Source organism: Callospermophilus lateralis, chromosome 7 (assembly GCF_048772815.1).
Source record: "Callospermophilus lateralis isolate mCalLat2 chromosome 7, mCalLat2.hap1, whole genome shotgun sequence".
Lineage (NCBI taxonomy): Eukaryota > Metazoa > Chordata > Mammalia > Rodentia > Sciuridae > Callospermophilus > Callospermophilus lateralis.
Genome location: NC_135311.1, coordinates 70,941,378 through 70,954,768, shown reverse-complemented (window position 1 = coordinate 70,954,768; position 13,391 = coordinate 70,941,378). Strand labels below are relative to the sequence as shown.

The 13,391-nt window shown below is 34.6% G+C and overlaps 1 protein-coding gene across 2 annotated transcripts in view; it reads right to left on the bottom strand.

Moving 5' to 3' along the window:
- Positions 1-11,013, bottom strand: part of Gtf2b (general transcription factor IIB) — a 30,493-nt gene extending 19,480 nt beyond the window's left edge. Inside the window, exons 1-2 of one of the 2 annotated variants that reach the window (XM_076862202.1) lie at positions 10,802-11,013; positions 5,743-5,849 (exon numbers count right to left, since the gene is read on the bottom strand). In XM_076862202.1, coding sequence (XP_076718317.1) covers positions 5,743-5,849; positions 10,802-10,818 — 124 coding nt within the window. In that variant the 5' untranslated portion in view covers positions 10,819-11,013. Of the gene's footprint in view, positions 1-5,742; positions 5,850-10,797 lie in introns of both variants that reach the window. The other variant, XM_076862203.1, reaches the window with a different exon arrangement.
- Between the last annotated feature and the right edge of the window lie 2,378 nt (positions 11,014-13,391).

Genomic DNA, 13,391 nt, shown 5'->3' with positions numbered 1-13,391 from the left:
CCACATATTTTACCACTAAACTATATCCCTAGCCCCAATTTCATATTTTAACAGCTACTACAGAACTTTACTTAAATACTTTGCTGATTATTCTCAATGTTTTAAGTACTGTACAAGGTCAGATTTATAAACAATCTGATGTTAATGATTATACTGCCACCTACTGTTCCAAATTTTAAAGTGACATAATACTACTATTAGAATCCAGTGGAAGAAAATAGCATTTAAAAAATCTTCAAAAATCAGAAACAAGGATTGGTGTTGTGGCTCAGTGGTAGAGTGCTCGTCTAGCATGTAGGAGACATTGGGTTTGATCCTCAGCACCACATAAATGTTAAATAAAGATATTGTATCCACCTAAAACTAAAAAATAAATATTTTTAAAAAATCAGAAACAAGAGCTGAGATCATCGCTCAGTAGCAGAATGCTTGCCTCGCATGTTTGAGGCACTGGGGTCAATCCTCAGCACCACATAAAAATAAATAAATGAATGAGTGAATGAATAGAAGGATTGCATCATCCACAACTAAGAAAATATTTTTAAAAAATTAGAAACAAGCTACAGATAAAATCAAATATTATACAGCTGTATACTAGGAGAAAACATCAAATAAACAAAGCATGAATTAGAAAATGAGTGAAGTACAGGGTTGTCCAAACACAATTCTGAGTTTCCATTTCTGAAATTGGTAATTAAACTGCAGACTATTCAAAATAGTTAGTCAACAAATATAGTATAATCTTACAAGTTTTAGACAGTATAAACTTTTTGTGGCAAAGACAATCACACCATGTATACTAACACAAGAAAATGATTGTTGTCTGGATTGAAATTCCTGTGACTATCAGTATCTCAAATATGAAAAAAGGCCCAGATATTATACCCTTAATAGGTTGCAAAAGTTTTGCCCAGTTTGATTTATTTTCTGTTTCCTTAGCATAACAGGTATAAGACTGAATTGAATTGGTAACAAGAACATATGCCTTTAAACTATGAAATGATAAAAAGTTCAATTGCTTATATAGTAGTATTTAAATTTATTATTGACTTACAATAAGATGTATGTATAACATTGAATGTCATTTCCAATTAAACTGTATTCAACTTAATTTGCTTGATAATATTCTCAGTAAAACAGAACTTTATAAACTCTTCTCCACCTATCCTTGTTTGGTCATAGAAAAAATTCTTATTTTTTAAAAATATCTTTATTTATTTATTTTTATGTGGTATTGAGGATCGAATCCAGTGCCTCATACTGCAAGGCAGGTGCTCTACCACTGAGCCACAGCCCCAGTCCAGAAGAAATTCTTGACTTGAAAGACATTTCACATATTTTATCACAAAGAGCCTATTGCATATTTTAACAGTTACATTTTATGTCAGAAGAACCAGTATCATGAGGATATACAGCTATAAATTACAACAAAGAATAAGAATTATAAGTTACAAAAAGAATATCTTATATAGTTACATTTTTAAAATTTCTGACCTAAAATTTTTACCTAATAGCTTAGGCTGAAATAAAATATAGTTCTGGTACTGGAGTTTCAAGGCAAAGCTAAAATAAACATAATTTCCTTTAGCTTGGTATAACAGAAAAATGCAAGTAAAAATGAGGAATATGAGTACAAGAAAACATATAAACTTATGAATTATATCTTCTTTCTCTAATTGATTAATCTTATCCAACTATCATGCTGGTTGAAGTGGAAGTGAGGCTGATGAAAGGCTGGAACTATAATGAAGCATTTTTGCACTATTTCTTTTTAAACAGTTACAGAAGTGAGAGTTAAGAAGCAAAATTATCTTCAATTTCAATTCTTTCTCACTCTTACAAATTAATGATTCTATATTAATACTTTGGAAGAATTAAAATGCACTAATTTAACTAAAGGGTTAATAAACATTTTCTACAAAGGGCCATACAGTAGATATGGTTCTGTGGGTCAAAAGGCAAAATTGAGGATATTATGCAGGCATTTATATAAAAGAAGAATCACTAATTCAGTATTTATGAAATTTAAAATATAATAATTGAGTGATATTTATTTTAATACATATCTTCCAATGAAAATTATTTTTGTTGGTACAATTACTTACTTGGAGTTCAAAGTTAGTGTTTCCTGTCATCAGTCACTCACAAATGTTCACCTCTCAAGCACTGATCAATAGTGATGACAAGCATATAATTTTAATTGAGCATATTTATTGCTTAGAAGGCATTTATAGGATTTCATTACATTCTTTTGGTATTCTCCTTTTCATATGTTGTTATACTGTCCATCAATTGCTTTTTCTTTTCTTTTTTGTGGTACTAGGAATTGAACTTAAACCCTCACACATTATTAAGAGTGCTCTACCATCTCTAGTCCTTTTTAAAATTTGATACAAGATCTCCTGAGTTGCCCAGGTTGGTCTGGAACTTGAGATCCTCCTGTTTCAGCCTCCATTGTGATTATCTTTTCAATTTAAGGTCAGAGAAATTTCTTAACTACATAGGTAAATGTACTTTGAAACATAAATCTCTCCTTTATATTTGCATCCAGGTCTAACAAACATTGCTGAAAATATAGCTTGAGCTCAAAAAATATATCAGCTGCAAATCTGTGTGGTAAGAAGCATCTTCTTGTGTTAACTTCTGACAGCACTGGAAATATATAAAAGCAATTTGACATTATTTTGATTCCAATGATGATAGCTATTGAGGTTTCATATATAAGCACAGTTTTTCCTTGCAATTCTAAGTAGAATTCAATAATATTAATCTATAAATTAGCATGTAAGTTTACAGCAAAAGCTAATTTCCAAAGTCACTGAATATTCAATAGGAGTAATTGAATGCAGCATGATTCAGAAAGATTTCAACCTTGGACGCGAACTCAAACAAATAGCGCAACTTTGTCACTACTAAGCTACTAAATTGTGTATGTGGTATGGCAAGTTAGGACATACAATTCTATTTCTAACAAAAAATAAATATGCAGAATTATTAAGTCCATGAGAATGAATGAAGTTAACTGTCAACACTACTGGTTTAACAAAAAACAGATTAAAATCTTTTCTACAAAGTACCTGCTAATGAATAATATAATTAATAATCACAGACCTTAAGCATGTTACATTTTCATAATCTTTAAAATTTTTGTCCAAATATGTCTTCTGATCCACACATACATTTACCACTATCAGATACAACACACCTTAGGAGCTTCCTTTGGGTAGTATTGAATTAGTATTTTCACAACTTCTTTGAAATTATTTTCTCCTATATTTGTTCCATGCAGACAACTCATGGAAGTGAATTCTTATCACTTCAATCTCAGTATTGACATGAATAAACTACTGAACAGTATTAGTAACACCTGTATAGTCACCATGAGCAAAGAAAATATACTTGAAATAATTTGCCTTGATTTTTTTTTTGTCTCGATTTTTAACTATTGGAGGTGCTCTTAATGTCCTCAATTCTTTATTTATTTATTATTTATTTATTTCTAATACCAGGGATTGAACCCAGTGGCCCTTAAGCACTAATCACATCCCCAGTTTTTTGTATTTAGAGACAGGATTTCACTAAAGTTGTTTATCAATGTCCTCAACTCTTTAAGCAACCGTTCTTGCTGCAAAGCTAATAATCTTAAATTTATTTTCTCTGGACACATTTCTTCAGCTGTTGCAATCGAATACAAATTAATTAACTTATCATTAATAAATGGTTTTTATTACTTAGCCTTTCAAGTAAAGCAAACCTTTCAAGACTTACTTGAGTTTGCAGCCTCACCTTTATTCTTTTATTTTTGTAAAGAAATTCCACTGTAATCAAATATTCTATTTTATATTTTTTTCATGACTACTGTTTTCCTGAGTTAAGAATATTGTGATTAAATGTTTTACATGGTAATGTTTATGTTCATTGAAGTCTTTTAGCACAGGCACAGTATCGTTGTGTAATAAACACAAAGCATTGTTAACTCAATAACAAAATAATTCACATGCCACTGTGACTTAAAAGCATGACATTCATAGTTCACTTTTCTTGTTTTGACATGATGGGTATGCAATGTAATACAAATAAATAAATGTTGCATTATGGCAATATGCATGGCACTCAAAACACTGTTGAGTTATAACTGCATCATTGTGATTTGTTGTGTGCCGAGTAGCTGAAACAAGTAACGAGAGCAACACATATGATTTCTACTGCAAGTAATATACTGCTATTATATGTGAAAGCAAGTGAGTGTAGCTGTGTTCCAATAATCTTTATTTATGGATACTGAAATTTGAATTTGATATTATTTTTCTTGTGTTCCAAAAGAATATTATTTTTTTCTCAACCATTTACAAATGTAAAGTCATGCTGTGTGCAGGGGCACACTCCTGTAATCCCAGCAGCTTGAGAGGCTGAGGCAGGAGGATGGATGTTTAAAGCCAGTCTCAGCAACAGCAAAGCACTAAGCAACCCAGTGAGATCCTGTCTCTAAATAAAATGTGAAAAAGGTCTGGGAATATGGCTCAGTAATTGAGTGCCCCTGAATTTGATCCCTGATAACCAGCCCCCCCCCACCACAAAAAAAGTAAAGTCATTCTTTAGCATGCAGGCCATATAAAAAACAGGTGCTGACTCATGTTTGCCATTCCGAAATTGAAATAATTTTATTAATGCAGGACAGAAATCTGGCTCCTATGTACATTATGGAGCCAGACAGCAAGACTACCTAAACCTCAGTTCCCTCATTTGTAAATTGAAGATATTGGTGTTCACTTCACACAAATTGAAGATATTGGTATTTTTTAAAAAAACTGAACGAAGACCTACATAATTTTGAACAGTATCTAGTCTAATGTCAATATATTAGTCATTAATATTGTTGACTGAGAATACAATTGCATATGGATCCCAATTCCTATTAGCAACTCTGTATGTTTTAAAACTCCCACTACAAGCAAGTAGCTTTTTTTGATGAATAGTACATTCTTAAAGACAATTCCACAGTACATCTCTACCAAAGTTTCTGTTATACTTCTCAGAATCCTACTAACATTTTAATTCTCAAGTAATCTGAACTGCTGAGGACTATAAATGTAGCTTAGTGGTACAGGAGTTGCCCAGTATGGGTAAGGCCCAGATTTCCATCCCAAATAACACAAAAAACAAAATCAATAAATTGATCAGTATTACATCATAAGGCTACCATAAAAATAACTACTCTAAATTTCTTCAGCATATCTAGATCAGCTAAATAATAGGAATAAAAGTAAAATTTTAAGAAATATTTGAACAATATTAGTTTAAAGTATGATTCCAAATAAAAGTTATAACAAATCTTTTTTGTTAACTAAAAGACACTGAATAAGACTCAGTACAGATACACTCTTATTACTCTGAAATAAATCATGTTTATTTACTTTCTAAAGTATATAAAACTCACAAGTGTTGGATTAATTTATTTGTTTTTGACATGCATTAAATGTCATGCCCTCATTTAACCCCCACCAAAAATTTAAGATTAAAGACTTCATTTCTTTTTGATCACCTCCCACTCACATTGAAAAATGCATTGGTTTATACAATAAAATATGATACTTCTGAATTATTTTACTCTTATTTCTCTTAAGTTTTTTTTCAAAAAATATAAATTACTTATGAGGGAAAAGTTAAAAAAAGAAAAGAAAATTTGGGAAAAAAAGCAAAGTATCCTAAGTAATTTCTATTAAAACCATAATAGCTACTTACCTACAACCAGACCGCATTCAGGACAGATCATATCACCAGCTCTGTAGTCCTCCACTAAAATTGCATCTGGATGGTTTGGACATGTGACTCTTGGAAGAGCATCCAAACTAAATGGAAAAATATTACATTTTTATATCCTCACAAGCAACATGTAACAAAATAGTCTTCTGAGAGAAAAAAAGACTTTGAACACTTTTCCAATACTATAATTTCAGCACATTTAAGCTAAATATTCAAAGTACACATTCCATTTAGGTTACTTTAATCAATGAAGATAGTACTATCTGATTTAGATTATAGGATACAAAGATCAAATTTATCTAGTAATTAGCATGTAAATTCCATTAGAATTACCTTTATTATAGTAGTTCCTGATTTGCAGACATAGAAGGTTTTCAAAGCTTGAAAACAAGTGTTTCTTAATGAGCCAGCTACTAAGATTTTTAAAAATCTTGATCAATAGTATAACAACTAGCTACCATTAATAGCCTGCAGTGTTTATATATAACCATCTGGTTTTTACCCTTGCCACTTATTTCTTCAATTAGAAAATACATTTCAGACCTCTGTTTTTCTGTTTGTCACCTTAGTAACAGATTTAGAAGCATACACAGAACCCAATAGGAATATAAATGAAAGATGGTAGGTACAGTTCTGCTGAACTTAAGACTTGATGATTTCATCTAATCCAGAATTGAATTTTTAACATTCAAGAAATGGTTTCAAAGCTAAGTTAACTAACAGACTTGTGATACTAATAATTTGCTCAATCATTTTATCTTGAGCAAGAAAGCAATTTTGGGAAGAAAACCCTATTTTATCTGACAAATCAGCTTTAAAAGCAACAAAAAAAGAAGTTCATTGGATTAGATGAAGGGAAGAGAGAGGGATGGGAATAAGATAGTAAAATGAATCAGACATAACTTTCCTATGTTCATATATGAATACATGACCAGTAAAACTCCACATCATGTACAACCACAAGAATGGGATTCTAGTTAAAATAAGTTAACTCCATGTATGCATAATACATCAAATACACTCTACTGTCATGTATATCTAAAAAGAACAAATACATTTTAAAAATAATAAAATAACAAAAGCAACAAAGACAACATAAATTTAATAATTATTTCTGGGAAGTAAAACCTCACAATCACAAATATTTGCTATCACAGAAGCCCCTTTTATAAATTCACTTCAAATAATACAATAAATTGGTATGTTATGGCTACCATAATCATACATCTAAAAGACAAAAATCATGGGTTGGAGTTGTGGCTCAGTGGTAAAGCGCTTGCCTTGCAAGGCCCTGGATTCAATCCTCAGCACCACATAAAAATAAATAAATAAATAAATAAATAAATAATAATAAAAATAAAAGACAAAAATCAACTGTTTTTATAGTATGTAAATAGGTATTCGTAGTGTTGGATAAAGTTCCTCATGACAGCAAATACAACTCAAAATGTTAACTATCATCGTAGAAGGTGAACTGGAAAACTGATCATCATCCATAACCTCACATTTATATAATTAAGCTAGCCAGAACATATTTTGGATTTTCTGAGAAAATAAGGTAGAAATTGCTTTATATTCGTACTTATTCCATAAATTTCTATTAGAAAACTATGTTAACAGTAGGTAGGTATAAATCATGTCAAATTGTTAAAACAAATAAAATGATACCAGAATAAAAGTAATTACAAACGATAAAATGGGAAGCTATATGGAACAGAATCTGCAAGGGACTGGTATAGTACTTTGGCACTATTAAAATACACAGAAAACCTAAAAGTGCGCATCTTCAAGACAAGTTAAGTGAAGAATAAGGTAGGAATTTTATACAAAATTGAAAAAGTATGAACTAGTTAAAAGCAACAAAGAATAGAAGTTCATTGGATTAGATGAAGGATAGAGAAAAGGAAGAATGGGAATAAGAAAGTAAAATGTGGGCTGGGGATGTGGCTCAAGCAGTAGCACGCTTGCCTGGCATGCGCAGGGCACTGGGTTCCATCCTCAGCACCACATAAAAATAAAATAAAGATGTTGTGTCCACTGAGAACTAAAAAATAAATATTAAAAAAATTCTCGGGGCTGGGGATGTGGCTCAAGCGGTAGCGCGCTCGCCTGGCATGTGTGCAGTCCAGGTTCGATCCTCAGCACCACATACAAAGATGTTGTGTCCCACAAAAGCTAAAGAATAAATATTAAAAAAAAAATTCTCTCTCTCTCTCTTTAAAAAAAAAAAAGTAAAATGTATGAACTAGTTACACACAATAATGGATTAATCTCAAAATACTGATCAAGAAACTAGACAGAATACATATAGTATTTAAGCTTTAAAATAGGCAAACAGATCTATAGTATTAGAAGTCGGGATGTGGTTTTCTTTTGGAAGGAGTAATGATTAAGGACACAAAACAGACTTCAGTCATGTCACAGCTAATGGTATATGATTTCTTAATCTGGGTGGTATATGCTCACTTTATAACTGAACTATACTTACAATATGAGTGCTAACTTCATAAAAAAAGGAAAAAGCAAGGTTGCATACAGGGTTTACATTGGCCACTTTATGAGGGGAAGAGAGGTTAAAACTATAAACATGTTTGTTAAAATATGACCAATAGGAAAACACCAAGAAACTGGTAATGATGGCTGCTATAGGGAGAATTAAATGGCTGGGAGGTAGAGAAGGAGGAAGACTCCTTTTTACTATAAAGTCTTCTGCACTTTTGCTTTCCATAGGTTACCTATCCAAAATAAAATTAAATCGTCCTAAAGCAGTCAACTTGTAATTAAATTACCCACAAATGTAAAAGGAGAATCAAGAATGAGGCAGTAGAGTCAGGTACACCTATAATCCCAGCAGTTGGGGGAGGCTGGGGCAGGAGGATCAAGAGTTCAAAACCAGCCTCAGCAAAAAACCAAGGCACTAAGCAACTCAGTAAGACCCCATCTCTAAATAAAATAGAAAAAAGGGCTGGGGATGTGGCTCAGTGGTGGAGTGCCCCCGAGTTCAATCCCTGTTCCCACTCAAAAAAAAAAAAAAGAATGAGGCAGTAGAGGAATAAAGAGAAACAATAGGGAAGGATGGTAAAAACACCACCAATGACATTAAATAATTTAGACTACCAAGGTATCAGATAATCCCAAACCTCTTTTTATGCCTAATATGTATTGGGTGCTCACTGTGTATCTAGTGCTATACATTTATTTATTTTATTATGATCAATTTTCAAAAGAGCCCTGCAAAATAGGCACTATTTCCATTTTAAAGATTATGGTCAGAAAAGATTTGCCTGAAGTCACAGAATAAGTGGTAGAGACTAGTTTTGAACTCAAATGTGTTCTCTGTAAAAATGCCAGGCAGTTTCATAGCTAAAAAACTCTATATTTTCCTCAGGGAAACAAAAAAATGCTAAAGTTAGAAATCTAACATTTACATTTCTTTGTAGAAAGGTACAACTTTCCACTTTCTCAAGCAGAAAAACTTGAGAGATGAGTAACTGCAATGGCACATAAATTTAAAAGCTGAACATATAGAAAAAAAATTTCAAAAATTATTTTAAATGAAAATAAAAACAAAAGAGTGCCTTCTTTGGGCAAAGAATCTAATCAACGAATTTACCATGTGCACTATTTACAGTACCATTTTTACAAATAAAATTTCACGCTCTATTGTATACAAAAACTGTGCCTAAATAGGACCACATTCACCTACCAGATCTACTAAGAGAATTTAAGTACTATTTGGATAATTTAGGGAAGCTAAAGTTTCCCATTTATCTACAAGGAAGCTTTACCTGAAGAACCACACCCAGACAGAATCAGCATTCAATCACAGAATTAGAATCAGTAAACAAGGGTGTCATTGGCTTTACTTCCAAACAGGACATTAGCTAAAGCTGCTCCCCACTTTACCCTTTAAAAAACAAAACAAACAAACAAACAAAAAAACATAAAATAGTAAGTCTTGGAAATGAACAGAAAGAGACAGGATTTTTTCAGCTTACTATTTTGTGAACAATGCTTTTCAAGGGTGAAACTGATCAATTTTACAGATAAGAGGCTCTCCCCAACCAAAAAAAAAAAAAAAAAAAAATTGTGCAAAGCCTTCCTTCCAGAAGCTAAAGACCCTGGCTACTTTTAGTACATTATGAGTTAAATAGAGATCAATTTTGTGTAATAGAAACAGGTTATTTTAAACACTACATTTATCACTAACTTGGGGAGGATATCAACATTGGCATGACTCAGTTTACACATATGCAAAAATACTAATATCTAGCTCATGGTGATAATGAGAAATATAATTAGGGTCTGCAAACATTTTTCAGGTCACAAGGTTAAAGCCTGTGTCGAAGGACATTGCATGTATTTCCTGTAGATACGCGTACATTACATTTTAAAAATATATTACTTTCCCTGAATACGTAAAGAATTTTCTGTAGGCAAGATTTTCAAGAGTACGCAGACAGCGACATTTGTAGAAACATCCTTTAGCAGGAAACTAATCAATTCTTCGGAAATGCCTTAGCTTCCACTTTCGGAAGACCACTGGGATGGTAATCAGTTTCTATCTGGTTGACCAATGCTGACGTCCCCAACTTTCTTAGCTGTCAGACCGATAGGGGCCTGGAAATATCCGCTTCCCGCTCTTCGGAAAGGAGGAATTTAGGACCCTAGGGTTGGATGGGCCACAGATGGAAAAGCAAACGTATAAAAACACGGACAAGATAAAAAAGCGGAAATATTCGCAAAAGACGCGAGGCCAGGGGCTGCGGACACAGGAACAAACAGAAGACAGAACCTGTGTGAGAAGACAATCCAGGACCCTGGGGCGGTAACACGGCGGACTCGGTACCCCGCGCCGACACCCTTGACAGTCCAGCCGTCTGGAAGTGCCTTTGTCCGGGCCGGCCGGCCGGCACCGCAGCCACTCCCCATACCTCCGGGACGCTGAGGCCGATGCGGCCGCCCCGAAAGTGGCCTAGAAATCCCCGGCACTCACCGCCCGCCCCTCAGCTAGCCGGGCTCGGCCAGACTTACTAACCGGCTGGTAGACGCCATCTTCGCGGCCACTACAGTTCCAGCAACAACAGCTGCGCTGGAAACAGGAAGAGACTGTGGCGGCTAGACGCTCCAAGACCGGCTTTTATAGGAGAATCACCCACGCAGTCGTAACAGGGCGCGGCTACGGGTTGGGAGAAGGGCCAAATATAATGAGATCCGGTGCGCCACGTGCTTTGCGTTTTCTTATTTTCTTGCTGCGTTTCATGCTGCGTTTCAGCAAGAAATGTTGTTGTCGCTATGTTGTTGGGCGAGTCACGAAACTACCCAGGAGAAGTCTCAAGGGAACTCTGCAAACAGGTTGCATCATAGCTACTCTTAATCTGACCGACTTAAAGCACAAAGAAAATCCTGGCCTTGTGGAGGGGGGCAAAGCCCACCTCTCTAAGGACTAACCATTCCGTTTCCACCCTGGAGTCTGTTACTCTCGTATGAGTACATTTCTTTCTTGCCCCCTGGGAATGATTCTTTTTTACTGAGAGATATGGAATAAAAAGAGAAATTAGCTAATGTCATCCAGAACAGATGTCAATTCAAGCTGTGTCTTCGGCAAGCATGCTGTCTTCGTAGGCACGTCCTTTAGCTCATGGGTGTAAGGTTAAGAGTGTCTTGCATACTCTTTTAGAACTGGCAGGAGATGAAACAAAACCTTGTAACTGCACTCTGTGCTGTGAAGCAGAGATATGGGCCCTGCTCTGATCGTTTGCTCCCCCTCCCCCATGGCCTTTGCAAATAGCTGATAGCTAAGTACAGAAAACTTGAGGGAACATCTGAATACAGCACAAAATCTCCAGATTTATGGACCAAACTAACGTCAAAATGGTAGTAATAATAAGGCTTTGCTGGAAATGAACCACCCAAAATGTAGAAATTGGAGGAAAGGGCGCTTTGTGGTTTCCCAGGGGAATGAGGATTCAGATATAGTGACCTCTTCATCCTCATTTAGGGATGGGACTTAAATGCCACTGAGCACACATTGTTTTCTTTAGCACAAGTAAGAGATACTAGCTAATTTCCTTAGAAAGAACAAGGAGTGTGTGAGGCAGGAATTAGAAACTAAAATCTAACTGGGAGCATGTTTTCTTTCTTTCTTTTTCCAATCTTATGTTTCCTAATTCTATAATAGAAAATTTGACTGTACTACTGTGGTTTTTTTCCCATAGTTAGTAAAAGTTTTAATAATGTCAACCCATTTCATCTGTGCCAGTGGTAATCAGTAAAGGGCTTGGGGATGCTCCATCTCAATCCAGTAGAAAGTTTTCATGGTAAAGTATCTTGGCTAGTGGAAAAAGAGGAGAAGGGCAACTAGGCATCTCTCAAGGATCAAAAATAAGGATCCAAACATAAGGATACTTGGTGAATTCACAGTAGGTACTCAACAGTATTGGTTGAAGGAAGAAATCATCCAAGCAATTTAACACACTGATTGATTAAATTATTCCTGCCCCACCTGAGTATTTTTTATCTGTCATACCTTGTAAGGATTTCTTTCATGTTAAAATAGCTGCTTAGGTAAGCCATTTCTTCATTTTTTTTTTGTTAGTCTGGCATACTATAAAGCATTTTCATCATCATTATCCTATTTAATTTTTATTTCTGATCCTGAGATTTAAACACTTGCACATGCAAAACTGAGGTTTTATCACTTAGAAATCATGATTTAGGATAGCAGTTATCAAAACTCCTAGTTTGTGATCAATGATATTTTATTTAAATCAAGTATGTAAATTAATTAAAATAATTTAATTATGTTAATTCTTTAACTGACCACATCTTTTTTAAATTAAAATTTATTTTGTTTCTGTGAAACCACAACTTGATATGCTAATTGTAATTCTTCTAAAGTATAAGATATTTTACATGCCTAATAAATGATTTAAAATTTTTTGTAGTCTACTAGATTTAACTTTTTTTTTTTTTTTTTTTAAGAGAGAGAGAGAATTTTTTAATATTTATTTATTTTAGTTCTCGGCAGACACAACATCTTTGTTTGTATGTGGTGCTGAGGATCGAACCTGGGCCCCACACATGCCAGGCGAGCAGGCTACCGCTTGAGCCACATCCCAAGCCCTAGATTTAACTTTTAAAAAATAACTTTATTCAAATATAGTTATGTTGAGAGCCACCGCCAGTCGGGATGGCGCTTGGCATTGCCAGAAGGAGTGGTTGAGAGGCAAGCCAGCGAGCCATTAAGATGATGATAGTTAAGCTGTGCATAATTGCTGTGACTGGATGATGCTGGATTGAGACAGGCTGTGTATTCAGTTGTATATGGACCCTTGCTGTCCGGCAATAGGGCGGCTCCTGCTGCCTCAGGCACCCGCTACTTTTGAGTTCCCCTTGAGTTCTCGTGGAGCCCGGTTGAGGGCGAAGGGAGAGCTCAGTCCTGTTTGAACCTATAAGTGCCTCGTGGCGGCTCGGTTATTTGTGCCCAGTCAGACTGCGGCACAGTTATATATCTTACAATTCCTCTGCTTAAGAATAAATGGTTTTTAGTTTTAGTAATTTTATGCAGTTCTGCAACCATCCCCACAATTTTGGCTCACTTCTGTCACCCTAGTAAGATCCTTCAT